The sequence below is a fragment of the Oncorhynchus keta genome, chromosome 9 (assembly GCF_023373465.1).
Source record: "Oncorhynchus keta strain PuntledgeMale-10-30-2019 chromosome 9, Oket_V2, whole genome shotgun sequence".
NCBI classification, from domain to species: Eukaryota; Metazoa; Chordata; class Actinopteri; order Salmoniformes; family Salmonidae; genus Oncorhynchus; species Oncorhynchus keta.
Window position 1 is genome coordinate 36,618,445 of NC_068429.1, and position 27,437 is coordinate 36,645,881.

Consider the following 27,437-nt stretch of genomic DNA (forward strand, 5'->3'; position numbering starts at 1 on the left):
GTAGGACCTACATTGATTCACGTTAGTGCTCAAAGTGTCCTGCTACAATTGCCTCAGGAACAGGACATAGTAGAAAAGCTTCCTTAATGCACAGGTTGCCATTACCAGTAACATCCAGCCTTTATTGAGCCTGCCCATGATTTGAGTCTCTCCCAGAGGAACCTTAGCAGAATGTTAAAATATGCATGACGCATGAAGATGCTCATATCATCCTCTCTGTTGTCCTCTGGGTTTCTGAACAAAGTTGATCTGATAAAGGCTTTATCACTGCAGTTCTACATTTGGCTCTATTATCATTTAACAGTCTCCAAACTCTGTTGATTTTAAACTTCTTTGATTTACAATCCTTGCATAGTGAGAGCTGTGCTGCAGTAGTTACCACATTCCCCATGTGCCTCATGTCTCTAGAGGTGCACTGACAGACTGTGGGTTTACCCTAATTAAGTGCTCCATTTAGAAAGGTCCTGTAGGTTGAATTTGTACAGAATTGCTCCACTAGGCTGCTGGGGACCATTTACAAATGGGACATGTATGCTCTGAAACATTCAATACTCATTCATGTTCATTTGCTTCATTGTGCTCCCACTTCTCTCCTATTACATTGGATGCAATGGTGATGCTTGCTGGCAGACCAAATATTCATCTTGACTTAAGGTAAGGTTATGACTGCGTCTTCTATTCTTGTTGCCATTCCCAGATGTCAAAGCATTCAGACGAACCTTTGTTATGAGTGCAATGGTTTACTTTGTAATGAAATCTGACTGATGAGTTGCAGTGAAATTATATGAAACACAGAACAGTGGAGGGACAGAACTGAAAGCATATTTTGTGAGAAACAGGAACATATGTTGCACTTATCACAGTTTTGGAATAGGTGGCTTGTAATAAACTAGTCCTGAACATATCTAAAAGTTAAAGCATTACATTTGGTATTAATCATTCCCTAAGTTCTAGACCTCAGCTAAATCTGGTAATGAATGATGTCTCTGTTGAGCAAGTTGAGGATACTAAACTGGTTGGTGTCACCTTAGACTCTAAATTGTCATGGTCAAGGCATATTGATTCGATTATTGTAAAGATGAGCAGAGGTCTGTCTGTTCTAATGAGATGCTCAGCATTTATAACACCACTTCAATTGAAGCGGTGGGAAACAAATAATAGTGGCCACATCTCCCCCAAAACGGATAAAAAGTGAAATCACTGATAATTATAAGAGAGCAGGAGAACTTATAAATTGGTTCCAATAATAATAATACATTTTCAAGCACCAAATCAAGGAAATGTCTGATCTTCAAGGTAGGCCTATTCCAGTACTTGCATTTCTGAGCTCCAAATTCAAGTTTAAGTAGGCTACTTCAAGTCCCTTATATATTTTTTAATTGCAGGTGTAACTGTCACATCTGCTCCTGCAACGCCCTCTGCTGCTCATCCTGTGTCTCCTTGACCTGCCGCCACTCCCCCAGTACTCTCTCCCTCTCTCTGTATGGGCGTGATTGTGTGGGCGGAGACAGGTGTGCTGGAGTCAGAGCAGATCCCCACCAGCTGCAACATGTTGCATAATCAAGACCTCTACAAATACTCAGCCCTGCCACTTCCACGCTGCCAGATTGTAATCTCTGCTCTGTCAGTCTACGTTTCTAGCCGTTTGTTACTATTCAGCTCCTGTTGTCACTGTTTTCCTTGCATGATGCTGTTTTCCTCTCGGCTACAGTTCTGCCCACTCTGACTCTGGTCCCTGTCTCTAGTCCCACGTATCGTATTCCTGGTACTCTGTCCTGGATTCCCCACTCTACTACTCTCTTGGATTCCCCCCCGGACCTGCTTACCCCCTCTTGCTCCATCATCAGCCTCCGCACCTGATTTCCAGCAATCCGCCCGAGCTTCCCCTGACCTGCACTCCATCTCTCCCCTGTGTTTGAATAAAAATACCTTGGTTATTTCATCCCAGTCTCCTCATCTGAGTCTGCTCTTGGGTTCCACTCTGCGTAACAGTAACATATGGGGGGGAAATATATATTTGTCATGTTATTTCATTACCTGAACATATTGTGAATAAGCCCACTAGGTTATGTAATTTGTTGTCATAATATCCAGAATAATTCATAGGAATAATAACATTTTGAAATGCATACATAATTTGGGATTTGTATGCCCATGAAATGTGCTTTCACCCCGTGACAGAAGAAGACACAAAATGTTACATAAATACACTGCATTTTTGAGATCTCTAAACCAAAAAACGATCCGACAGCTAGATCCAGGATTCTTACAGGGTTCAAGTTCAATGTCTAATTTAACTGATTAATGCTTAATATATATAATGACAACTTACACTGACATAAATGCAAGGACAGAAAAGTAAGGTTTTCTGCCACACTTTTTTGGACAAATCCATCAAGACACCCACCATGATAAAGGGTTAAACAGGTTTAAATCAACTCGTGACTTTTATTGAATTATAGCTATGACCCCCCCCCTTTTATCTTAATGTAATGACATGAAAGAAAATAGCAGATTGTTATCAACGACATCAACAGCTGTAACAAGTTGTCCAGTGTAGGAAATCCTCACTGAAACCCTCATTTAACTGTCAGTAATGTGGGTAACTGTCAGTAATGTGGGTAACTGTCAGTCATGTCGGTTACTCAGTCGTGGGTAACTGTCAGTAATGTGGGTAACTGTCAGTCATGTGGGTAACTGTCACTCATGTCGGTAACTCAGTCGTGGGTAACTGTCACTCATGTGGGTAACTGTCACTCATGTCGGTAACTCAGTCGTGGGTAACTGTCACTCATGTCGGTAACTCAGTCGTGGGTAACTGTCGGTCATGTGGGTAACTGTCAGTCATGTGGGTAACTGTCAGCAATGTGTTCTATTGTTCTTATTTTAGATTTGTGTTGTTTAGTCCTTGAGCACTTCTAGTGTATTGATGTTCTTCTGTATTATGTCATGTTTCATGTTTTGTGTGGACCCCAGGAAAAGTAGCTGCTGCTTCAGCAACAGCTAATGGGGATCTGAATAAAATACCAAAAATACTAAATATACACTGTTATTTCAGTCACGCAAAGATCTGAGAGATCACAGGGCAAATTTGCAAGACTAATCAGTATTGTGTAATGCAATTGTTCAATGTTATTCAATACTAGATAGGCCCAGGCATTCACCATAGCCATTTACTTTTGTGTTACACTGCCCTCTGCTGGTGTAATGCCTGGCTCTTTGAAAACCGCTTGAGAAATCAGAAACATGCCTGTCAAGTAGAGGGCAGCACAGGTCTATTCAAGCACAGAGAATGATAGAGGCCTCTAGTTGACAAAATGCTATTTTAGCACGGGCAGCGCCATTGAGGGCCTCCACCATGCTTCCCTCATTTTAAAGTTGTCAAAGTTGTCAACTGGGTGGGTATTCCTATAGGTTGTAGCCTCAATGGCTCTACCCATGCTGTCACATATCCTATAATGGCACACATATAAAGATGAGTCCTCTATCTATCTCTAGGATCCCAGGTCACTCACTGTGCTGTTGGATCCAGTTCTCCAACATTTATATTGTACCTTCTACTATGGGATGAATGGTTTATCCACAGCTTCCACATTCACCTGTAAAAAAAAATCTCTGTGTGCACATTACACATCATCTAACAGAAATACCTAACAGAAACATTCTCAGTAAAATCATTTTGTCATCTTTAGCTAATGTTGATATTGAATCTTTTCAATGTCATAGTATGGTAGACATAATAGCTAAGCAAACGTACAATACAAAATTACAAAACTCTGATCAAGGACAACAAGATAGAACTGCAGCTTGCATAGAATTAGAAATTAGAACAGTAATTTAGTAGGATCTCTATGGTGTCTTGTCTCTCCCCTCCATCTCAGATTTCAAAGAAACAAATGCCATTGAAACATGTTAGGTAGACTACATATTGCAATGAGGCAAGAATCTTTATTATTGTTATTCTCACCATCTTTCTTCTGCTTGTGATGTGCTGTATAATCCATTTACTGAAGCAGTGACCACAGCAGCTGGAGCCTGATGGCGCTCATGAAGTTGTGAGGTTAATCTGGCTAAGAGAGGGTGTCTGACACCGAGGCAGCCCCAGGCTCTCAGTTGGATGAGATGGCTTTAGACAGTTGCTAATACAGACGCAGGATTGCCTGGGAAATGTGTTTGGATTGATTCACTGGGTAGGCCAATTAGATAGAGAGAGAATCAGGCAGTCATCCCCGTTGCCACCTCTGCTGTATCTTTTTAAGCAATATATTCTGGGTGTTGTGGATTTTTAATGGGGTTATTCTTCAGCAATGATGTGTAGTGTTGGTTCACAGAATAGCTACTAGATGGAAGGGCTGGGCTATTGCTCTCGAATGGTTTAAGGTAGAAATGGAAAACCAACTTTAAAATGTGCAGACAGGCTGGCTTTTGCTAGTGTCAAATATATCTTAACAAACACTTTATGTGGCTAAAGGTCAGTGGGTTTTTCAATCAATAAATCAAATCACATCAATCAAATTTTATTTGTCACATACACATGGTTAGCAGATGTTAATGCGAGTGTAGCGAAATGCTTGTGCTTCTAGTTCCGACAATGCAGTAATAACCAACAAGTAATCTAACTAACAATTCCAAAACGACTGTCTTATACACAGTGTAAGGGGATAAAGAATATGTACATAAAGATATATGAATGAGTGATGGTACAGAGCAGCATAGGCAAGATACAGTAGATGGTATCGAGTACAGTATATACATATGAGATGAGTATGTAAACAAAGTGGCATAGTTAAAGTGGCTAGTGATACATGTATTACATAAGGATGCAGTAGATGATATAGAGTACAGTATATACGTATGCATATGAGATGAATAATGTAGGGTATGTAAACATTATATTAGGTAGCATTGTTTAAAGTGGCTAGTGATATATTTTACATAATTTCCCATCAATTCCCATTATTAAAGTGGCTGGAGTTGAGTCAGTGTCAGTGTGTTGGCAGCAGCCACTCAATGTTAGTGGTGGCTGTTTAACAGTCTGATGGCCTTGAGATAGAAGCTGTTTTTCAGTCTCTCGGTCCCAGCTTTGATGCACCTGTACTGACCTCGCCTTCTGGATGATAGCGGGGTGAACAGGCAGTGGCTCGGGTGGTTGTTGTCCTTGATGATCTTTATGGCTTTCCTGTAACATCGGGTGGTGTAGGTGTCCTGGAGGGCAGGTAGTTTGCCCCCGGTGATGCGTTGTGCAGACCTCACTACCCTCTGAAGAGCCTTACGGTTGTGGGCGGAGCAGTTGCCGTACCAGGCGGTGATACAGCCCGCCAGGATGCTCTCGATTGTGCATCTGTAGAAATTTGTAAGTGCTTTTGGTGACAAGCCGAATTTCTTCAGCCTCCTGAGGTTGAAGAGGTGCTGGTGCGCCTTCTTCACGATGCTGTCTGTGTGAGTGGACCAATTCAGTTTGTCTGTGATGTGTATGCCGAGGAACTTAAAACTTACTACCCTCACCACTACTGTTCCATCGATGTGGATAGGGGGGTGTTCCCTATGCTGTTTCCTGAAGTCCACAATCATCTCCTTAGTTTTGTTGACGTTGAGTGTGAGGTTATTTTCCTGACATAACAAGTTTAATGGAATATTAGTGGCCTTCGCCAAGGGTACTCCAACTGGCAGGAAAACAATCTGTTGGGGCTTCTTGTGTTTCATTTGCAGTCTACAAATCATTTATAATTATGGCTGAATCTAGTTGATGATACCTGATTTGACCTATTGTCCTGTGCCCTTTAACGCATGATCAAGTAAGAAAATATTATCAGTTGGCATTTCTGTTCTGTGCAGACATTTTCATTCCTGTCACTTTGCTGAAAAGAAATAGTGTTTTGGTCACAAATCAACATTTGTTAGAAACATTTTAACCTGCCCTCAGCACTTTTTACCCAGAATATAAAACATCTTACGAAGTCAGGTTTATGCTGATGGATGTAAAGCTGTACATTAATAATTCTCTATGGATGATTTGGTTTGTCTGCATAATCAATTTCACCAAGCAAATAACAGTTTTGCTCATGTTGTTAGATGCAAATAAGGGATTTGGCAGATCCACATATCAGATTGAAAAGATTAAATGAATGTGCTCAGACCATGACAGTTCATGGATCACTTTGACCAAGTAAATAGAAGTGTTGCAAGTATTGGGCCCTGGAAAACATGCATGTCTTCATTCTTGATTTTCTTTTGCAGCTTCTTCAATGCATAATGCTACTGTAGCATTATTTAACAGCTGGCTTCAGTCCTTTATTACGGCAATATAATTTAGGTCTTGATGATATGTATTTTATTATTCAAGGAATTATGCAATTGTACACATCATGTGATAATGATTATGTGTGGGTGGGGATATTTATTCTCTCTCCATAGGTGTTTATTATCGTTGGATGTTCTGGGACAAGCTTTATTTATTCTATATGATTTGAGGCCCCACAAACCCTCCCACCTGGTCTAGACTGTTGACCGTTGCCCTGAGGAACAGTTTGGGACTCCGGGGTGGATTGTGTAATTATAGCAACGCACATTCAGCACCCGCCTGCTTTATGTGGGGTGCCCTGGGAAATAACTGTGCAGGGAAAAACCACATCAGCAAAACTCCACAGAATGACATTGTGTACCTTCCTGGCATTATTCATGGTGTTTCCTAGAAAGCACACCAAACATCCTTGACTGACCTTGGTGCCTTAGTTTCTTGATGATGGAAGTAGGCCAAGTAATGTTACCTTGCTTAATCAATAAAGGAAATAGGTTTAGATCACAAGGGTTCACAATAGATGACAAACTAATAAACATTTAAATACAATTGGAATTTTATATAAAGTCAGAGCTGCTGAAAGTATTTGGTGACAAATTGCACCAGATTATTATTATTTTTTACCTCAACTGGTTAAAACTATTAAACCAATTGTTACCTCAACTGGTTAAAACTATTAAACCAATTGTTACCTCAACTGATTAAAACGATTAAAACAACTATTGATCAGCTTTCAACACTGACTGTAACAGGGCTCTCCATGAGAGAGAGAAAGAGAGAGAGAGAGAGAGAGAGAGAGGGATATTCTTATTCGTATTTTTGAAACTACATTGTTGGTTAGGGGCTTGTAAGTAAGCATTTCACGCTAAAGTCTACCTACAACTGTTGTATTCGGTGCATGTGACTAATACAATTTGATTTGAGAGAGAGACCAGTAACAGGAATGCTTTTATCTCTCTGTACAGACGCAGAGAGCATCCGCGCGATATCTGACATACCTTGGCCCTTTTATCTATAGCTTCTAAACAGTCTTCATCAAGCGACCATGAGAAACTGCGAGTAAGGATTACATTCATGTCTCATCAGTAACTCCTTGGTATTTTTTTTGTTTCGTGATTTTTTTTAAAAATCGTCAAGAAGGGTGACTGAGTGAAACCTGAAGGGATAATACCTACTCTCGCTTCTTTTGTCATCAATTTTAGCCTACTACTGGCAAGTGGAAAACAAGTCCCACCTTCGCTCAATTGAGAGAGAGATTCTGTCGTTCTAACGATGTGGCAGTTGGTTGGGGGTGTAAGTGTAAGCAGTTGGTTGGAGGGGGGGGACCACTTTGGAGAGGATAACCTGTGCAATGGAATGGCAATGATATTCATTTTGGGTTGATTGTCTTTATATACAGTCTTCTTGCCTATTATAATCTCTGCGGCGAAACTGGTGCTGATGACAGGATATCTAATTTTCTGCGCGGGAGCACTGAGGTGGCTATGATGACGATACGTGCCTTATACACATAAGCAAAGATCGGTCACCAAACTTGGATTGGGCATGTTTTTCTATCACGGGTAGTAGGTGTTGTCGGTTTCCCTTCGGTTTCATGGCTGGCGCACGGCAGATAAAAACTTTGTTAACTTTAAACATCTGCATGTTTGTGGGTATTATACTGTTCTCGGTTTACTGCAGAATTCAGGATCGCCCAGAGGAACTCCTGAAGAACGGTAGGACCACTATGCAAATATCTAATCGCAGAAATGGGAAAGTTAATAACTTTGTGGAGAAGCAAGCTATTCTACAGAGGCTTGAGCATCTTGAGGACATGGTCTACCATCAATTGAACGGTAAATGATTGATCCATCTGATCATGAACATCAAGTCAGCTTGGTGCAACTTTATTTCACTCCACATCAGTGCTTTATGAATGACTTTTATAGTGCGTAAATCATGCATTTGACAGTGTTTCTTTGATTTGCCACATCTCAGCTGTTGTACAACCCATGGGTATTGTCATTCTCTTAAATTGGAATAACCGATCAACCTGGCCCACATCCACCTCATCCATTATAGATCCACTCCTAGCATCGCTTTCAGCCGAAATGTCTAATCTGCTTTTACATAATTCAAAAATAACCCAGACAAAGGGCTCTGTTTTTCTCCAAAAGAACAGCATTATAAAAGTCTAATTCAGGGTGCCCCAACTGGCAGCCCTCAGGTGATTTTATTTGTCAAATGTTTTATTGTTTGACATAAACGACTGTAAAAACACCAGCAAATCAGCTCCAAGTGATTTTCATTTTGGAAATATGTTCCCAAGTATTCCCACTAGGGTTGCACATTTTGGGGAATATTCAGAGATGGAAACTTTCCGTGGGATTTAACGGGAATATATGGGAATTAACGGGAATATATTGGAATTAACGGAAATATATGCACATTTATATTAATACCATTTAACAGTAGATGTTTTTTGCATTGGATATATTTACCATATAATATGGAGACAGAAACATAAACATTTTACCTTTGCATAAGTAGTTAAAATAATTAAATCCTTCCAATAGAAATTTTAAAAAACAATTTAGTTATAAATTGAACATGAATTAAATAAGTTGACTTCACATGGGATGATTTCACTGAACAACAAAAGAAAGGAAATATTGAATGATCCCCAATGATCCATCACATCTCCCAAAAACGTTTTTAACATACATCTGTAAAATGATAGTCTAGAAACTAAAGCTTTGGATATCTTCCTCTGAGGCCTCAATATCTTCTTCCTGGACCTTCTCAATGTCCACCTCTTGAACATCAGACTCCAAGGCCTCATCTTCACTGTCACTTTCCAACCTTGTTGAGGATGGCTCGTTGTCAGGCTCAAAAAGCCTCAAATTTGCCCAGATGGCCACCAATTTTTCCACCCTTGTATTGGTCAGCCTGTTGTGTGCTTTGGTGTGTGTGTTCCCAAACAAGGACCAGTTGCGCTCTGAGATGGCTGATGTTGGTGGGATTTGGAGGATGATGGAGGCAACAGGGGAAACAGCCTTAGATCCCTTAGTCCCTTCCACCAGGTGGCTGATGAGATATGTTGGCACAACTGCTATATTGCATCTCCATCCCAAAGCCCTTGCTTGGAAGTATACTTCGCCAGTCTGCCAAGAACCGTGGCCTCATCCAGGCCAAGGTTTTGAGACACGGAAGTGATGGCACCATAGGCCTTGTTGATCTCTACACCAGACAGGATGCTCTTGCCAGCATTTTTGGGATCCAACATGTACGTTGCGACGTGTATGGGCTTCAGGCAGAAGTCTTCACGCTTTTTGATGTACTTCAGAACTGCAGTTTCCTCTGCTTGGAGAAACCGTGATGTGGGCAGGGCAGTACAGATTTCTTCTCTTACATCTGCAAGCAGAGTCTGAACATCAGACAGGATGGCATTGTCTCCCTCAATCCGTGCAATGGCTACTACTATAGGTTTCAGGAGTTTCAGGCTGCTTACCACTCTCTCCCAAAATACATCATCCAGGAGTATCCTCTTGATGGGGCTGTCCATATCAGCAGACTGTGATATGGCCATTTCTTGGAGAGACTCCTTCACCTCCAGGAGACTGTCAAACATGATGACAACACCACCCAAGACTGGTGTTGCTGGGCAGCTTCAATGTGGTGCTCTTATTCTTCTCACTTTGCTTGGTGAGGTAGATTGCTGCTATAACTTGATGACCCTTCACATACCTAATCATTTCCTTGGCTCTCTTGTAGAATGTATCCATTGTTTTCAGTGCCATGATGTCCTTGAGGAGCAGATTCAATGCATGAGCAGCACAGCCAATGGGTGTGATGTGAGGGTAGGACTCCTCCACTTTAGACCAATCAGCAGTGGAAAAAGATGAGTAAAAAAAATCCAAGTACAATACCATGTACAGATAAAATAAGAGTTAAGCAGTTAGATTAAACAACTAATTTGTAAGATAAATGTTTTAAAATGAAACATGTATGGAAACAGGGTGATTTACACAGTTAGCAGGCTCAGTTAGCAGGCTCAGTTAGCAGGCTCAAGCAAGCTAAAACTCACATGGTAGCAAAAACTAATTAGTAGAAATTGTTAACAAGTTAGAAATGATTTAAAAACACACTTTGTTTTAGGCTACTATTTACTAGTTAACAAAAAACTAATGTATGTCATATCAAATATATTCACCCCACCCACTATTGTAATCAAAACATACCAGAAAGCATGTAGTCCTTGGCTCAGACAGTGTAGTAATGTGGGCTCAATAACATCTCATTAGTGTGCAAGATCTTGAGAATCAGCTGTACATGTGACGGAAGTATGTACTGTGCATGCAGAGGGTTGCTATTCAATTGAGTTGGGGATAGTTTTACCAAAATATGCCACAAGACCTAGAATTGCCTTATGTATATCCCACAAAAAGGTTCACTGTTATAAGCTAACTTTTTTTGATGAATTTAAGCAAAATTCCCCAAATTTCCGGGCTTAACTTCCCTTAGAAAATGTCCAGAAAAATGATGGAAATATACCGGAACTTTTCCGACCCATTGCAACCCTAATTCCCACGCATAATACAGAGAGAGATATGTGATCGTAAGCAAGGTCTGAAATGATTCTGTTTTAGTCAAATATGATATCTGTTTGGGCTTCCTGCGGTCAATGTGCAGTCTATAAATGATTTGTAATTATTTTCTGGCCCCCAGACCATTCACTCAAAAAAAAAATTGAGTTGATGATCCCTAGTTGAATCCATATGGAGAGTTATACTTTATGTTTTATATAAAATTACATTCCAGATAATTAACACTTATTATTGTATAATCAATATGTGATTGGCCAGACATTTGTTTGTTTGTTACTAGAACAAATCAAATAAAATATTATTTGTCACATGATTCGAATACAACATGTGTAGTTGACCTTACGGTGAAAGACTTATTTGCCAGCCCTTAACCAACAATGCAAATTTGCTAAATAAACTAAAGGATAAAATAGTAACACAATAAAATAACAATAATGGGGCTATATACAAGGGGTACCGGTACCAAGTCAATGTGCAGGGGTACGGGTTAGTCAAAGTAATTTAGGTAATATATGCATGTACGTAGGGATAAAGTGACAATGAATAGATAATAAACAGAGAGTAGCAGCAGAGTATGTGAAGAGTCTGAAGGAATGTAAACGTATGTGTGTGTGTGACATAGAGCCAGTGCAAGGGAGTCAGTGCAGAAAAAAAAGACAAATAAAATAAGGGGGTCAATTCAAATAGTCAGGTTAGTCATTTGATTAACTGTTCAGAAGTCTCATGGCTTGGGGGTTAAAGCTGTTAAGGAGCCTTTTGGTCCCAGACTTGGCGGTCCCGTACCGCTTGCCTTGCGGTACCAGAGAGAACATTCTATGACTCGGGTGGCTGGAGTCTTTGAACATTTTTAAGGCCTCCCTCTGACACCGCCTGGTATAGGGCGGCAGGGCGGCAGGGTAGCCTAGTGGTTAGAGCGTTGGACTAGTAACCGGAAGGTTGCAAGTTCAAACCCCCGAGCTGACAAGGTACAAATCTGTCGTTCTGCCCCTGAACAGGCAGTTAACCCACTGTTCCTAGGCCGTCATTGAAAATAAGAATTTGTTCTTAACTGACTTGCCTGGTTAAATAAAGGTAAAATAAAAATAAATAAAAAATAGAGGTCCTAGATGGCAGGAAGCTCGGGCCCCAGTGATGTACTGGGCCATACACACTACCCTCTGTAGCGCCTTGCAATCGGATATGGAGCAGTTGCCATACCAAACATTGATGCAACCAGTCAGGATGCTCTCGATTGTGCAGCTGTAGAACTTCTTGAGGATCTGAGGTCCCATGCCAAATTTTTCAGCATCCTCAGGGGGAATAGGCATTGTCGTGCCCTCTTTACGACTGTCTTGGTGTGTTTGGACCATGATAGGTCCTTAGTGATGTGGACACCAATGAACTTGAAGCTCTCAACCTGCTCCACTATAGCCCCATCCTTTTTGTAGTCCACGATCAGCCACTTTGTCTTGCTCACGTTGAGGGAGAGGTTGTTGTTCCGGCTCCACACTGCCAGGCATCTGACCTCCTCCCTATAGGCTGTCTCATCGTCGTCGGCGATCAGGCCTACCACCGACGTGTCATCGGCACACATCATGATGGTGTTGGAGTCGTGTGTGGCCACACTGTCATGGGTGAACAGGGAGTACAGGAGGGGACTAAGCATGCACCCCTGAAGGGCCCCCATGTTGAGGGTCAGCGTGGTGGATATGTTGTTGCCTACCCTCATCACCTGGGGGCAGCCCATCAGGAAGTCCAGGATCTAGTTGCAGATGGAGGTGTTCAGTCCCAGGGTCCTTAGCTTAGTGATGAGCTTGGAGGGCACTATGGTGTTGAATGCTAAGCTGTAGTCAATGAACATCATTCTCACGTAGAGGTGGCCAACACTCTTACTGGAGAGACACTAATAAGGTGTTGAATCAGATTTGTTTTAGAGGACTGTCTGGAGCAAAATCCTGCACATCCAGTAGCTCTCCATGAGAAGGGTTAAAGAGAAGGGTCCATGGCCCATCTTTTTAGCACCTAAAATAGTTAACAACATTCTCATTGAGGAGCTTAATTGGACTCCACCACAAACTAGTTATCCTGAAATATCACCTTTTTTTTCTGCACAAAACAAGTAGTCCCAAGAAGAAATCTCTATACCCCATGATCCTGAGGTTATATATCAGGAGGTCAGTGATATAATAAAAGCCAGTTGGGGACATATCTGCAGCAGGTTTGACGGTTATATCACATTTACTAATTCCTCTTCCTTATCCAATGTGGTGTTGTCTGATGCATTTGCTTTATAACCCCCCCCCCCTCCATTCCCAATGTTTGGACTATGACACTCATAATTCAGTGTTTAAATGCATAATCAGTTCAGAAGTTGGATTAGCAAGATGCCAGGTCCTGCTGTAATACTGACAGTATAAGACATTCTTCTCACATTACAAGTCAATCATTCTGTCCCCCTGTCTATTACTTCCCACCAGTAAAGTCTAGGTGAATAATAATAGCCTTCAGTTTCCTTTATCCCTGGCTCTCCTGTTTGTCAGTCAGACTGGGAGTTTATTAAGGTGAACTATTTTAATTTCACAGACAAGGTGCTGCAGACAGTAGACGTGTCAATTATGTATCTTGTCTAAACTTCAATTGCCAACTCTGTAATGAATCTAGATGCTCACTATTGTTTACGTTCTTGAGGGAAAAGAGACAGCTCAAATGACTGACACATTGAGATGAAAAGTGTAACAGCTTGCTTGCTTTTGTGATCCAGAGGCACCTCAGACAGTTTGCAAAATGAGTCTGTCATTTTCCTCTGACTTTCCACAGGTCTGGGAAAGACGGTTGGGGTACTGGAGAGACGAGTGGGCCAGGGACAGGGGCAGGCCAGGACCCCTGCAACTCTGAGAAACCCTGTCCGCGACCCAGATGGGGGAAAGTACGAAGAGTATGGCTACAACGCACAGCTGAGCAATCAAATCCCACTAGATAGATCCATTCCTGACTACAGGCCGAAAAAGTAGGTCCTAAACCCTGCCCTCACAGCTTGAAAACCAGAAAGCATTATGAGTTTAGGGTACTGATGTGATAGCTTCTCACTAAGTTGTGTTGACAGGTGCAAGCTGATGACTTACCCAGATGACCTCCCTCAGATGACGGTGGTGTTCATCTTTGTAAACGAGGCTTTGTCAGTGATCCTACGGTCAGTCCACAGCCTGGTCAATCACACACCTGCACACATCCTCAAGGAGATCATCCTGGTGGATGACAACAGTGACAGTGGTAAGACGAGGGCTTTTACAGTGTGTGTGTGTGTGTGTGTGAGAGAGAGAGAGACTTGAAATTATGGTTTTCTAGTTTGAGCTCCAACACTTTATTATTCTTGTTGTTGTAGTGGAGCTAAAGCTGAATCTGGATCAGTATGTGAATAAGCAGTACCCAGGCCTAGTGAAGATGGTGAGAAATAGCAGACGGGAGGGACTTATACGGGCCAGAATCCTTGGCTGGAAAGCTGCCACTGCACCAGTTGTTGGCTTCTTTGACGCACATGTTGAGTTCAACACAGCATGGTGAGGAACAGCTTCTTATTTCCCCTCAGATTGACACTTGAAAAGGAGTTTAAAATAGTCTCATGCATTATCATCAATCAGATGCAGATTCCTCCCAACACTGAGGTGCCATTTTTCCTGACATATCTAGCTATATATTGTACTATTTTAAACCTGGAATGCATTACACCGAGATCTGCTCACAGTGTTTGTGCATCTGACAAGAAGAGCATTTTTATTTGCAAATCAGAGTTATTCCTTTCTCTCAGTAATGGAAAGACAAGGAGGTACAATAGTCACCACAATCCATCTTCACCACACCACTTTAATAGGAATTCATTCAGGCAAGGTGACACTCTCTCAGAAGTGAACCCTATTTGTTCTAAAGATGATATTGCAGCGGTGAAAGGTTGACTCCTTAACTGCACTCATATTGCAAAAGCTATATCCACAATGGAAATGATATCTGATTGCATCAGTCAAGTTTTACACAGAAAAACTATTGAACACACCCATGGGTCGTTCCATGTCATTTCAGTGAGCCATGACACCCACCATCTGAAATTGTTTCTGTAGTTAGAAACAGATAAGATTAGCATTCCTGGTCTATTTTAATTTATAGGATTCATATAATATTAACTAAGTATAGTACTTAACATCCAATTTGGTCCAAACATTTTTCAAACAATGAGTAAGACATGAAGAATCCAAAGACATGAACAAAAGCCCCCCACGCACCCCATGCCAATCCTAATCCCAAAACAAGTATAAAATGGACAATTTGGATGCAATCAATTAGCTTAATTTCTCAGAGATCAAATTATATTTCAACAAAATAATGTTTCAGAAATGCTAATCTTATCTGTTTCTAAAAACAGAAACAATTTCAGAGCATTTTGAGACGGTGGGTCTCGAAATCCTCTTTCTTGTGCTTTTTGAGGTGGAACGACCCACATGTGAGGCCATCAGTGTTTCACTACAGTTGTAACACATAGAACTGCTAGCTACAGTACATAAATGACTATTTATTTGGTTTTGTTCTCTGGAACGGATGTGAAATGGAAAATAAACTGTCAACTGTAAGGGAAGATGAGAACTGTACAGTACCTTCCTCTGCTAGCAGTGAGGATTCAGGATGTTTTGATGAAGATGATTAAACGCTTGAAGAGACTGTGGTGGCCCCATTTTCCCCCTGGGAACAGATGATATGACAGAAACATGATTTACTGTCATGCTTTTCCTAACATGCCAGCACGAACAGCATGAAGTTACCAGTAAACATCTCAAGCACCTTTAGAATATTTATAGAGATAAAATATTTGACTAAAATGCGTTTCCTTTCCTCCTTTGACAGGGCAGAGCCAATCCTAACCAGAATCAGGGAGGATCGAACGCGTATTATTCTACCGTCGATCGACAACATCAAGTACAACACGTTTGAGGTGCAGCGGTATGACAACGTGGCCCATGGCTACAACTGGGGCCTTTGGTGTATGTACATCACCCCCCCCCAGGCCTGGCAGGACAGAGGAGATGAGACGGCCCCCATCAGGTATGGGAAAAGTACAGTATGTTTCTAGGACATTATTGGGCCGGTTGTCTGATGCAATATTCTGCAATACATTGCCTATCGATAATCTACACCCCTTCTATTCACATTTTCTTGCATTACAAAAATGGATTGAAATAGATTTAATTGTATTTTTTGTCATTGATCTACACAAAATATTCCATAATGTCAAAGTGAAAAGAAAATTCTACACATTCTTTGAAATTAATACAGATTAAATAAGTATTTGCCCCCCTTTTAGGCAAGCCTAAATGAATTCAGAAGTAAAATCTGGCTCAACAAATCACATAATATGTAATATGGACTCACTCTGTGTGAAATAATAGGGGCTGATGTGATTTTTGAATGTCTACCCCTTCCTCTGTCCCCCATACATCAACAACTGTAAGGTCCGTCCCTCAGTCAAGTATTGAATTTCAAGCACAGATTCAACTACAAAGACCAACAAGCTTTTCGAAAGCTACATAAAGAAGGGCAATGATTAGTAGATGGGTAACAATAACAAATCAGACACTGAATATCTCTTTAAGCATGGCCAAGTTAATAATTATGCTCTGGATGACGTATTAAAGCACCCAGACACAAAGATGTAGTCGTCCTTCTGAATTGAGCTCTATCACAGGAAGGTATACTTAGGGATTAAGGCTGGGAATAGCCAGGGACCTCACAATAATACTACAAAACTTATGTGCTGATATGATATGTTGAGATTCTCACGGTTCTATGTATTGCGATTTCATACTGTGATTTTATTGCGATTCGATGTTTCAAACATACTGCTCACCATATGCCTGCTGTAAAGGTATAGCACAAGAGAGAGCCATGAGAAAATGAGTTTGCTGAAATAAAAGTGCTGAAAACAAATTGGCTCCCCATTTAAAAAGAAGATGATCAAGCTATGAAGGACAAATACTGGAGTTTTGGTGCAGGTACAGCCAAATGGTGCAAAATTATATTGCGATATTGTCAAAATTATATGATATGATATACAATGTCGGCTGGAGTGGTGTAAAGCTCGCCGCCATTGTACTAGTTCCAAGATGGCGTAGCAGTCGGACGTGTGTTTTGTCTTGTGTCCCGTGTAAATATCGTTTTATATATCGTTTTCCTTGTTTTTTTTCGTTTACATTTTAATCTCACTTTCCATCTACGGACTGAATATACTCTCCTGCAACCCGCCTCACCCAATGTGGTACGGATCTGCTATTTTTATACTTTAGAACCGGAACCCCCATCAGAAGCTAGCCAGCTAACTAGCTACTAGCTAGTAGTCAGTTAGCCACTGCTAGCGGTCTTCACCGTTAACTCGGACACCAGCCAGCCTCAGCTCGGTCAATACCTGCCAGTCTGTACAGTGCGATATCAACCCAGAGCATATTGGACTGCTTTTTCTCTACCAGGATTCCTACCGCAAGCTCTGAACCTTTACACCAGATCATCACAGCTAGCTAGCTTCAATCTGAGTGGCTACCCCTGGCAAACGTCTCTGTCCCGAAGCAAGCACCAGTTAGCCTTGAGCTAGACTCGAGCTAGGCCCATTACGCGGATTGCAGAAGAGGTCCACCAGCTAATTCTTGGGCTACAAGGCCTCTTTTGCCTCTTTTGCCAATTGGACTGGACCCTTTACTGCCGACACAGAGCCCCGCCAATCCATCATGACTGGTCTGCTGACGTAATCGTCCGAGGTGGTTTCAACAGGGCCTTCCGTTCCGACATCGCCAAAGGCCCATCTGCAAGCCCCGGCCCGGCCCGCTACCTGTCTGAATAGTCTCCAGCTCGCCTAACATAGTAGCGACCACTGAATCGGCTCCCTGATTCACCTAATGTTACTCATTGGACGGTATGATCACTTGGCTACACATGCCTCTCCCTAATGTCAATATGCCTTTGTCTATTGCTGTTTTGATTAGTGATTATTGCCTTATTTCACTGTAGAGCCCCCAGCTCTGCCCAATATGCCTTAGATAGCCCTTTTGTCCCACCCCTCACACATGCGGTGACCTCACCTGGCTGAACTGGTGCCTCTAGAGACAAAACCTCTCTCATCGTCCCTCAATGCCTAGGTTTACCTCCACTGTACTCACATCCTACCATACCCTTGTCTGTACATTATGCCTTGAATCTATTCTTCCACACCCAGAAATATGTTCCTTTCTGAATGCACTAGACGACAAGTTCTTATAGCCTTTAGCCGTACCCTTATCCTTATCCTTATCCTACTCCTCCTCTGTTCCTCTGGCGATGTAGAGGTTAACCCAGGCCATGCAGCCCCCAGCACCACTCCTAGTCCCCGGGCACTCTCATTTGTTGACTTATGTAACCGTAAAAGCCTTGGTTTCATGCATGTTAACATCAGAAGCCTCCTAACTAAGTTTGTTTTATTCACTGCTTTAGCACACTCCACCAACCCTGATGTCCTAGCCATGTCTGAATCCTGGCTTAGGAAGGCCATCAAAAATCCTGAAATTTCCATCCCCAACTACAACATCCGATCACTCTACCTGTACACAGCCAATCTGTAAATAGCACAGCCAACTACCTCATCCCCATATTGTTATTTATCTTCCTGTTCTTTTGCACCCCAGTATATGTACTTGCACATCATCATCTGCACATCTATCACTACAGTGTTAATGCTAAATTGTAATTATTTTACTAAATATTATATATTTTATTTATTGCCTTACCTCCCTAATCTTCTACATTTGCACACACTGAACATAGATTTTTCTATTGTGTTATTGACTGACCGAGCAATTGCTGTACCAGGCAGTGATACAACCCGTCAGGATGCTCTCGATGTTGCAGCTGTAGAACCTTTTGAGGATCTCAGGGCCCATGCCAAATCTTTTTAGTTTCCTGAGGGGGACTAGACTTGACCGTTCCCTCTTCACGACTGTCTTGGTGTGTTTGGACCATTCTAGTTTGTTGTTGATGTGGACACCAAGGAACTTGAAGCTCAAGTCAACCAGCATGATTTTTCCCGTACTCCTTTTGCTATTCTCTTTTTGATAGTCTGCCCGGTTTTGAGCCCTGCATGTCTCTGGACTACTTTCCTGCCTGCCTGATCATCCTGCCTGCCATGACCTTGAATCTGCCTGCCCTTCGGTACCTTTTGGACTCTGAACTGGTTTTGACCCTTTTGCCTGTCCACGACCATTCTCTTGACTTAACCTATTGGATTAATAAATACTGTAAGACTCCAACCATCTGGCTCCTGTGTCTGCATCTGGGTCTCGCCTTGTGTCATGATAGTTTCAGCATTACAATGCGTGCACAGAGTGAGGTCCATACAGAACTGGTTTGTTGAGATCGGTGTGGAATAACTTGACTGGCCTGCACAGAGCCCTGACCTCAACCCTATCAACCTCCTTTGGGATGAATAAGAGCCAGGCCTAATCACCCAACATCAGTGACCGACCCCACTAAGGCTTTTGTGGCTGAATGGAACCAAATGAATGGAACCAAATCCCTGCAGCAATGTTCCAACATCTAGTGGAAAACCTTCCCAGATGAGTGGTGGCTGTTATAGCAGCAAAGGGGGGATTTTGGAAAGAGATGTTCGACGAGCAGGTGTCAACATACCACTTAATATCCCGATATATCCTGATCAGACATAATATCCCGATATGTAACTGTATAGTTTTTTCCCCTATCACTATTAGGGCTGCCACCATGAGGCCATTAGTGATTTTAAAACAGCTACAAGGTTCTATGACTGTGATGGGAGAGAACTGAGGATGGATCAACAACATTGTAGTGACTCCACAATAATGACCTAAATAACAGAGTGAAAAGAATAATACAAATATACAGAATATTCCAAAACATGTGTGGTGGAAATTCAACACCAGGGACACCTGAAGTCAGAATTAAATGAATCCCTCTTTACTGTCACGGCCGGAGAGGTTCACCAACTCAATCCATCTTGATGCTACACAAGCAAATCATATAAGCATGATTTACATGTTTCATTATTCATTTATATCGTTGGTTCCTGCATGTGACTGACTGATACCTCACAAGGCTTTTTCTTTCATAGCTGGGACCTTGAAACTGAGATACTCCTTTTGGTTACCAGAGCAATGTTCTGGGCTTACTGCCAAATTGCTTATCAGTGATATTATGGTTTACTCCTGTGTGTAGTCAATCCGTCACATCCGACCATCATTAAGTTTGCTGATGACACAACAGTGGTAGACCTGATCACCGACAACGATGAGACAGCCTATAGGGAGGAGGTCATGTGGTGGCCTTGTGGTGCAAGAACATCCTCTCCCTCAACGTGATCAAGACAAAGGAGATGATTGTGGACTACAGGAAAAGGATGACAGAGCACACCCCCATTCTCATCGACGAGCTGCAGTGGAGCAGGTTGAGAGCGTCAAGTTCCTTGATGTCCACATTACCAACAAACTAACATGGTCCAAGCACACCAAGACCTATTCCCCCTCAGGAGACTGAAAAGATTTGGCATGGGTCCTCAGAAGGTTCAACATCCGGGTTGCATCCCTGCCTGGTATGGCAACTGCTCGGCCTTCGACCGCAGGGCACTACAGATGGTAGTGCGTATGGCCCAGTACATCACTGGGGCCAAGATTCCTGCCATCTAGGACCTTTATACCAGGCGGTGTCAGAAGAAGGCCCTAAAAATTGTCAAAGACTCCAGCCACCCTAGTCATAGACTGTTCTCTCTGTTACCGCATGGCAAGTGGTACAGGAGCGCCAAGTCTAGGTCCAAGTCTAGAAGAGGCTTCTAAACAGCTTCTACCCCAAAGCCATAAGACTCCTGAACATCTAATCAAATGGCTCCCCAGACTATTTCCATTGCCTGCCCCCCACTTTTACACTGCTGCTACTCTGTTACTATCTATGCATAGTCACTTTAATAACTGTACCTACATGAACTGTACATGTTACCTCAATTACCTTGACTAACCGGTGCCCCCGCACATTGACTCTGTGCTCGTACCCCCTGTATATAGCCTCGCTTTTTACAATTATTTGTTACTTTTATTTGTTACTTTTTTTTTTGTATTTTCTTAAAACTGCATTGTTGGTTAGGGCTTGTAAGTCAGCATTTCACTGTTGTATTCGGCGCATGTGATAAATACAATTTGATTTGATTTGATACACACAGAGAACATTTCCATCACACATGCAATGTATCCAACGAGGCACTGAAGTAATACTTAAAACAATATAGCAGAGGAATACACCTTTTGGCCTAAATGTTTGGGGGAAATCCAACACAACACATCACTGAGGAACTGACCCTCTTAAATTTCTGTCTAGCAATGATCCCCAACACCTTGACAGAGCTTGAAGTATTTTGAAAAAAATAATGTGTAAATATTGCACAATCCAGGTGTGCAAAGCTCTTATGAGATTTACCCAAGAAGACTCAGCTGTAATCACTACCAAAGGTGTTTCCAACATGTTAGTGTTTTATATAATAGTGTATATTAGTGTTTTATTTTTCATTACTCAAAAAAAGTGTTCGAATTTATCTTCAACTTTGACATTAGAGTATTTTGTGTTGATCGTTGACAAAGAAATTACAATGAAATCCATTTGAATCCCACTTTGCAACAGAATAAACAGTGAAGAAATCCATGGGTGTTTAGGCTTTCTGTAAACAGAAAACGTGGGCTTGAAAAACATGTTCTTAAAATATACAAGATGTTCCAACTCGCTTCTACAGGGTAGGCCGTTAGGCCTTAATCTGTTCTTTCTCCGTTCAGAACCCCTGCCATGATTGGCTGCTCCTTTGTGGTGAACAGAGAATACTTTGAAGAGATTGGCCTTCTAGACCCAGGCATGGAGGTGTATGGAGGAGAGAACATTGAATTGGGCATGAGGGTAAGTTTCTAAGTGGTACATGCTTAAACTAAGAACAAATCAATACAGTATGTTCTGTGGTCCATTATGTGTTAGCCATTACAATGTGTGTAACGGTCGTCGGTGCATGAAGGATCGGACCAAAGCGCAGCAAGTGTTCATGATTTTGATTAACACTGAACAAAATAACAAGGTGAGAAAGGAAACCGAAACAGTCCTATCATGTGCAGAACACTAAACAGAAAACAACTACCCACAAAACACAGGTGGGAAAATGCTACCTAATTATAGTTCCCAATCAGAGACAACGATAGACAGCTGTCCCTTATTGAGAACCATACCTGGCCAAAACAAAGAAATACCAAAACATAGAAAAATTAACATAGAATGCCCACTCAGATCACACCCTGACCAAACCAAAATAGAGACATAAAAAGCTCTCTAAGGTCAGGGCGTGACAATGTGATTATAAAGCAAGAAAATCATTATGTAATTGTGACTGGAGAGTTCAAGTGTTTGTGTGCTGTAAGAGGAGCATGAAGTTCAATTAAGCTCTGTCACAGTAAAACGAATGTGGGTGGGATTTAATATGAATGTAATGGCAGCAAATGTTTCTATATATTTTGGCCCTGATCCAAATAGATTTCAATATCTTTTAAAAAGGGATAGGCTGCCATTATCTGAAGTATGATTCAAAACAAGTTTAGTTTAAAGTTTTAAGTCTCGTGCACAAGTACAGTGAAATGCCTTTCTTGCCAGCTCTAAACCCAACAATTAAGTAATCTATATCAATGTAGTACTAAACATAACAAAAGGCAGAACAAAAACACACTAGTAATAAAAATAATAAATAAGAAGAACACAACAAAGTAAGCACACCATATACAGGGTCAGTTTTACTATCAAACAGAATGGAATATTCAATCCGATCATTTAACTTAGGTCCTAAAAAAATGTGTGACTTGGCATCAATGGCTTGTTATTAAAACTTATGGGTCTGTTCTGACTAAATTCTCTCCCTACATGTTTTGTTTGGCTCTGCTGAGATCATTAAGGAATCATTAGGCTCTAAGCATACAGGGAGACCAGTTTGCATGAATATGGATGGAAGTTATCCTGCACCACACCACCTGGTATACTGCTGAATAACAAACCCATGCCTTTATAGTGCACCAAAAAATGGTCTGTGTCAGGTGATTTGTCCATCAGTTATTTCCCAAAAGCCTGGACCCATTTGAATTCCCTTTCTTTCTAATACTATAACTGAGATACAGAGGTGCAAAAAAGTATTTAGTCAGCCACCAATTGTGCAAGTTCTCCCACTTAAAAATATGAGAGAGGTCTGTAATTTTCATCATAGGTACACTTCAACGATGACAGACAAAATGATAAAAAAAATCCCGAAATTCACATTGTAGGATTTTTTATAAATTATGGACACCAGAAACAAAATTGTAGACCTGCACCAGGCTGGGAAGACTGAATCTGCAATAGGTAAGCAGCTTGGTTTGAAGAAATCAACTGTGGGAGCAATTATTAGGAAATAGAAGACATACAAGACCACTGATAATCTCCCTCGATCTGGGGCTCCACGCAAAGTCTCACCCCGTGGGGTCAAAATGATTACAAGAACGGTGAGCAAAAATCCCAGAACCTCACGGGTGGACCTAGTGAATGACCTGCAGAGAGCGGGGACCAAAGTAACAAAGCCTACCATCAGTAACACACTACGCCACCAGGGACTCAAATCCTGCAGTGCCAGACATGTCCGCCAGTTTAAGCCAGTACATGTCCAGGCCCATCTGAAGTTTGCTAGAGAGCATTTGGATGATCCAGAAGAAGATTGGGAGAATGTCATATGGTCAGATGAAACCAAAATATAACTTTTTGGTAAAAACTCAACTCGTCGTGTTTGGAGGACAAAGAATGCTGAGTTGCATCCAAAGAACACCATACCTACTGTGAAGCATGGGGTTGGAAACATCATGCTTTGGGGCTGTTTTTCTGCAAAGGGACCAGGACGACTGATCCGTGTAAAGGAAAGAATGAATGGGGCCATGCATCGTGAGATTTTGAGTGAAAACCTCCTTCCATCAGCAAGAGCATTGAAGATGAAACGTGGCTGGGTCTTTCAGCATGACAATGATCCCAAACACACCGCCCGGGCAAGGAAGGAGTGGCTTCGTAAGAAGCATTTCAAGGTCCTGGAGTGGCCTAGCCAGTCTCCAGATCTCAACCCCATAGAAAATCTTTGGAGGGAGTTGAAAGTCCGTGTTGCCCAGCAACAGCCCCAAAACATCACTGCTCTAGAGGAGATCTGCATGGAGGAATGGGCCAAAATACCAGCAACAAGTATGTGAAAACCTTGTGAAGACTTACAGAAAACATTTGACCTCTGTCATTGCCAACAAAGGGTATATAACAAAGTGTTGAGAAACTTTTGTTATTGACCAAATACTTATTTTCCACCATAATTTGCAAATAAATTCATTAAAAATCCTACAATGTGATTTTCTGGATTTTTCTCCCTCATTTTGTCTGTCATAGTTGAAGTGTACCTATGATGAAAATTACAGGCCTCTCATCTTTTTAAGTGGGAGAACTTGCACAAATGGTGGCTGACTAAATACTTTTTTTGCCCCACTGTAGTTGACTGTAAAAAAGTCTGTAGTGACGTTGGTGCGGAAGTTGTGTCCCAGTGTGAGAACTGAATGTGTTCCAGAACTCTGCAGTCACCTACTAGCGTCCCACTGACACACAGACTTATTTCACACTGCCGACATGATCGTTATGACGTGAGCAGCAGTGTGCAGGAAGCGACAGGGGACAGCAGGACAGAGACGGAAGGGGGGAGAGAGAGAGAGGGGTGGGGACAGGAAGAGAAGAAGAGGTCAGGTTTGCACCTATTACGCTGAGAGGGGAATAAAGTACAAAACATTTGGTTCAGGTAATGGAGACAATGGGAAAGGGAGACAGCACAACAACAGAAACCCAATAAGAGACAGCTGATTGTATCAAAAGAGATCTAAGCCAAATGATATTTTTGTTAACCCTACCACACCTCTCTGTGCTGTGCTCAATGCACGGGAGTATGAAGAGGTACTCTAAAAAAAAAATCTGGCAACACCACCAGTACAGTATAATCATACACACAATGAAGTGGCCCTTTGCCTGAAAAATGTCCTAGCAACTGGGCAATTGAAAGGTGTTAACAGCTTTCCATATGCCTGTGGGCAATTGCCTCGGCGGCACCTCTCTCAACAAGATTTATTTTTAGAGTACAATGTTACTATTACTATTGTGGTAAGGCTTCTTTCTGTCTTTCTCTTTCTTGAACTGTCTATGTTATGTCTCAGGTATGGCAGTGCGGGGGGAGTATGGAGGTGTTACCGTGTGCTCGGGTGGCACACATTGAACGCACCAAGAAACCCTACAACGACGACATTGATTACTATGCAAAGCGCAATGCCTTGAGGGCAGCCGAGGTGTGGATGGATGACTACAAATCGCACGTCTACATGGCCTGGAATATCCCCATCAACGTGAGTCGAGTGTAGTTCCCCAATATTCTACAGCTCAATTGCGTGTTAACTGGTCATTGATTTTGGTGCTGTGAATTGTTTTCTAACTCAACAGAACCCCGGAGTTGATTTTGGAGATGTTTCTGAGAGAATCGCCTTGAGGAAAAAATTGCAATGTCATAGTTTCCAGTGGTATTTGCAGAATGTGTATCCAGAGATGCGAGTGTACAATGACACCATCACCTATGGTGAGGTACGAAACAGCAAGGCCAGTGGCTATTGCTTAGACCAAGGACCTAATGAGGACAACAGCGCGACTCTCTACCCGTGTCATGGCATGACATCACAGGTCAGGAAAAGTTCTTAAAACCTTATATGCTTGAATGCATAGAAATGTAATCCTCTTACACAGGCTCTTATGTTAGTTCAGGAAACGATGTATAATATCCCATACACTCTGGCCCCTGCAGACGTCAACAATATCTTATGCATCCCCACCCATTTGCGTTGAACCCCTTCCATTGTTCATCTTTACAGTGGTTGTTTGTGCTTTCATTTAGCTTGCTTTAGCATGGTAATTCAGTGAATTCCAAATGAATTGGCTTGGCACAGGGCAATTTGACAAGGTTACCTCGACTCAGAACGGTGCAGCAGCACCTGTGATGGGCTCCAACATCCTCTCTGAGTGTTGTTCACCGTGAATAATTCAACCCTGGATTTTGTCATCGTCTGTGCCCTTACTTGTGACATTCACTGGTTTGAAGCTGCGTTTGGCGTGTGAAATGGAATAGAGATCAAGCTCATAATGTCAAATGACAATGAACTCTTCAGAGAGGATCACTGGGTCTCATTTATAACAACATGTACTCACATCTGTATGGTCCATTACGCTCATAAACAATTTGGCTTTCATCGGCATGGAACATACATAAATGCACGTATCCCTGTGGTATCTATCAAGTCTACATTGTCATTAGTATTTAAGTCAATTACACAGCAAATGTTCGTTGGACATCTCAACACTAACTAAGGACAGGCCTTGCATTGGATTTCATTGATCTTTCGTTTCAAGATGGCCTTTCCACTGGGTAGTTGTGGTTCAGCTGTTGAAAGAGCAGGCACTGGTTTGACAGCTCTTGTTCAGCTCAAGAGGCACTATGACCTTTTGTACTCAAGGTATCAAGAACCATCTTTCTCATGAGACAGCTCAAGGATTACACAATAACATGTACCATTCCTATGCATGCGGAGTATTTAAAACGTTTTGTATTGTCCTAAGACTACTTTATGTAGGTGTCTGTAAAGATAGTATTTGTGTATAACCGTTCATATATTTTTTCAGAAGTTGACGTTTACTTGGCATTGACATGTTTTTTTTTAGCTGGCCCGTTACACCTCAGAAGGGCTTTTGCAGCTTGGTCCTCTGGGTTCCACTACGTTCTTGCCCAACACCAAGTGTCTGGTGGACGAGGGACGAGGGCGGACGCCAAGTCTCAAAAAATTTGATGGAGCGTCACACTCATCACAAAGGCTTTGGGACTTCAGTCAGGTAAAACTTCAAAATGTCATGACTTGTGGGGGAAAAAGGACTCCTGCCAAAACTGTATTGCTTTTTAATACTGCAATTATAACCACCGATTGTTCCTCTTCCCTCTGTAGAATGGCCCAATAATCAGCAGAGACACTGGTCGTTGTTTGGAGGTGGAGATGTCTAGAGAGGCCAGCTTCGGCCTGCGCCTGGTGGTCCAGAGGTGCTCTGGTCAGAGGTGGACTATTAGGAACTGGATCAAACCACCACGACACTGAGGGCACAATATACAGGCCAGCTGATGTCTACAAAAAAAACATGGGACTCCTACCATGTAGCACTTGGACTTCCTCTTTACAAATATTGTGTACCTTTGGATTGAGGCTATAGACTCCTTTGTCTGCTCAAGGAAAAGTCAAGGGATTTCAAAGCATCTCAACACCAACCTTCCACAACTCAAGCATCTTAACAACAAGTCATCACAAAGGATGGAGGATACATATCCCTGCGAAGAACCAGAGGATGTACCATACAGAGGTTGTCTATGACAATGATAGTTGCAGTCTGCGATACTTAAG

General features: G+C 41.9%; 1 protein-coding gene across 1 annotated transcript; it reads left to right on the forward strand.

Annotated features, from left to right (window-relative positions):
- The first annotated feature begins 7,632 nt into the window (after nucleotides 1-7,632).
- Nucleotides 7,633-27,159, forward strand: LOC118388110 (polypeptide N-acetylgalactosaminyltransferase 9-like). Its single transcript, XM_052525786.1, has 10 exons — nucleotides 7,633-8,133; nucleotides 13,681-13,870; nucleotides 13,967-14,133; nucleotides 14,246-14,420; nucleotides 15,754-15,951; nucleotides 21,714-21,831; nucleotides 25,167-25,352; nucleotides 25,447-25,680; nucleotides 26,713-26,880; nucleotides 26,991-27,159. The coding sequence occupies exons 1-10, from the start codon at nucleotides 7,893-7,895 to the stop codon at nucleotides 27,135-27,137; spliced, it is 1,824 nt and encodes a 607-aa protein (XP_052381746.1). The 5' UTR covers nucleotides 7,633-7,892; the 3' UTR covers nucleotides 27,138-27,159.
- Nucleotides 27,160-27,437: the final 278 nt, after the last annotated feature.

Excerpts from the sequence above, each read along its gene's own strand:
- LOC118388110 (XM_052525786.1), top strand. The coding sequence starts at position 7,893 with ATGGCTGGCGCACGGCAGATAAAAACTTTGTTAACTTTAAACATCTGC. Across the intron at positions 13,871-13,966 it reads CCTGACTACAGGCCGAAAAA|GTGCAAGCTGATGACTTACC; the intron begins GTAGGTCCTAAA and ends TTGTGTTGACAG. Across the intron at positions 26,881-26,990 it reads GGCTTTGGGACTTCAGTCAG|AATGGCCCAATAATCAGCAG; the intron begins GTAAAACTTCAA and ends TTCCCTCTGTAG.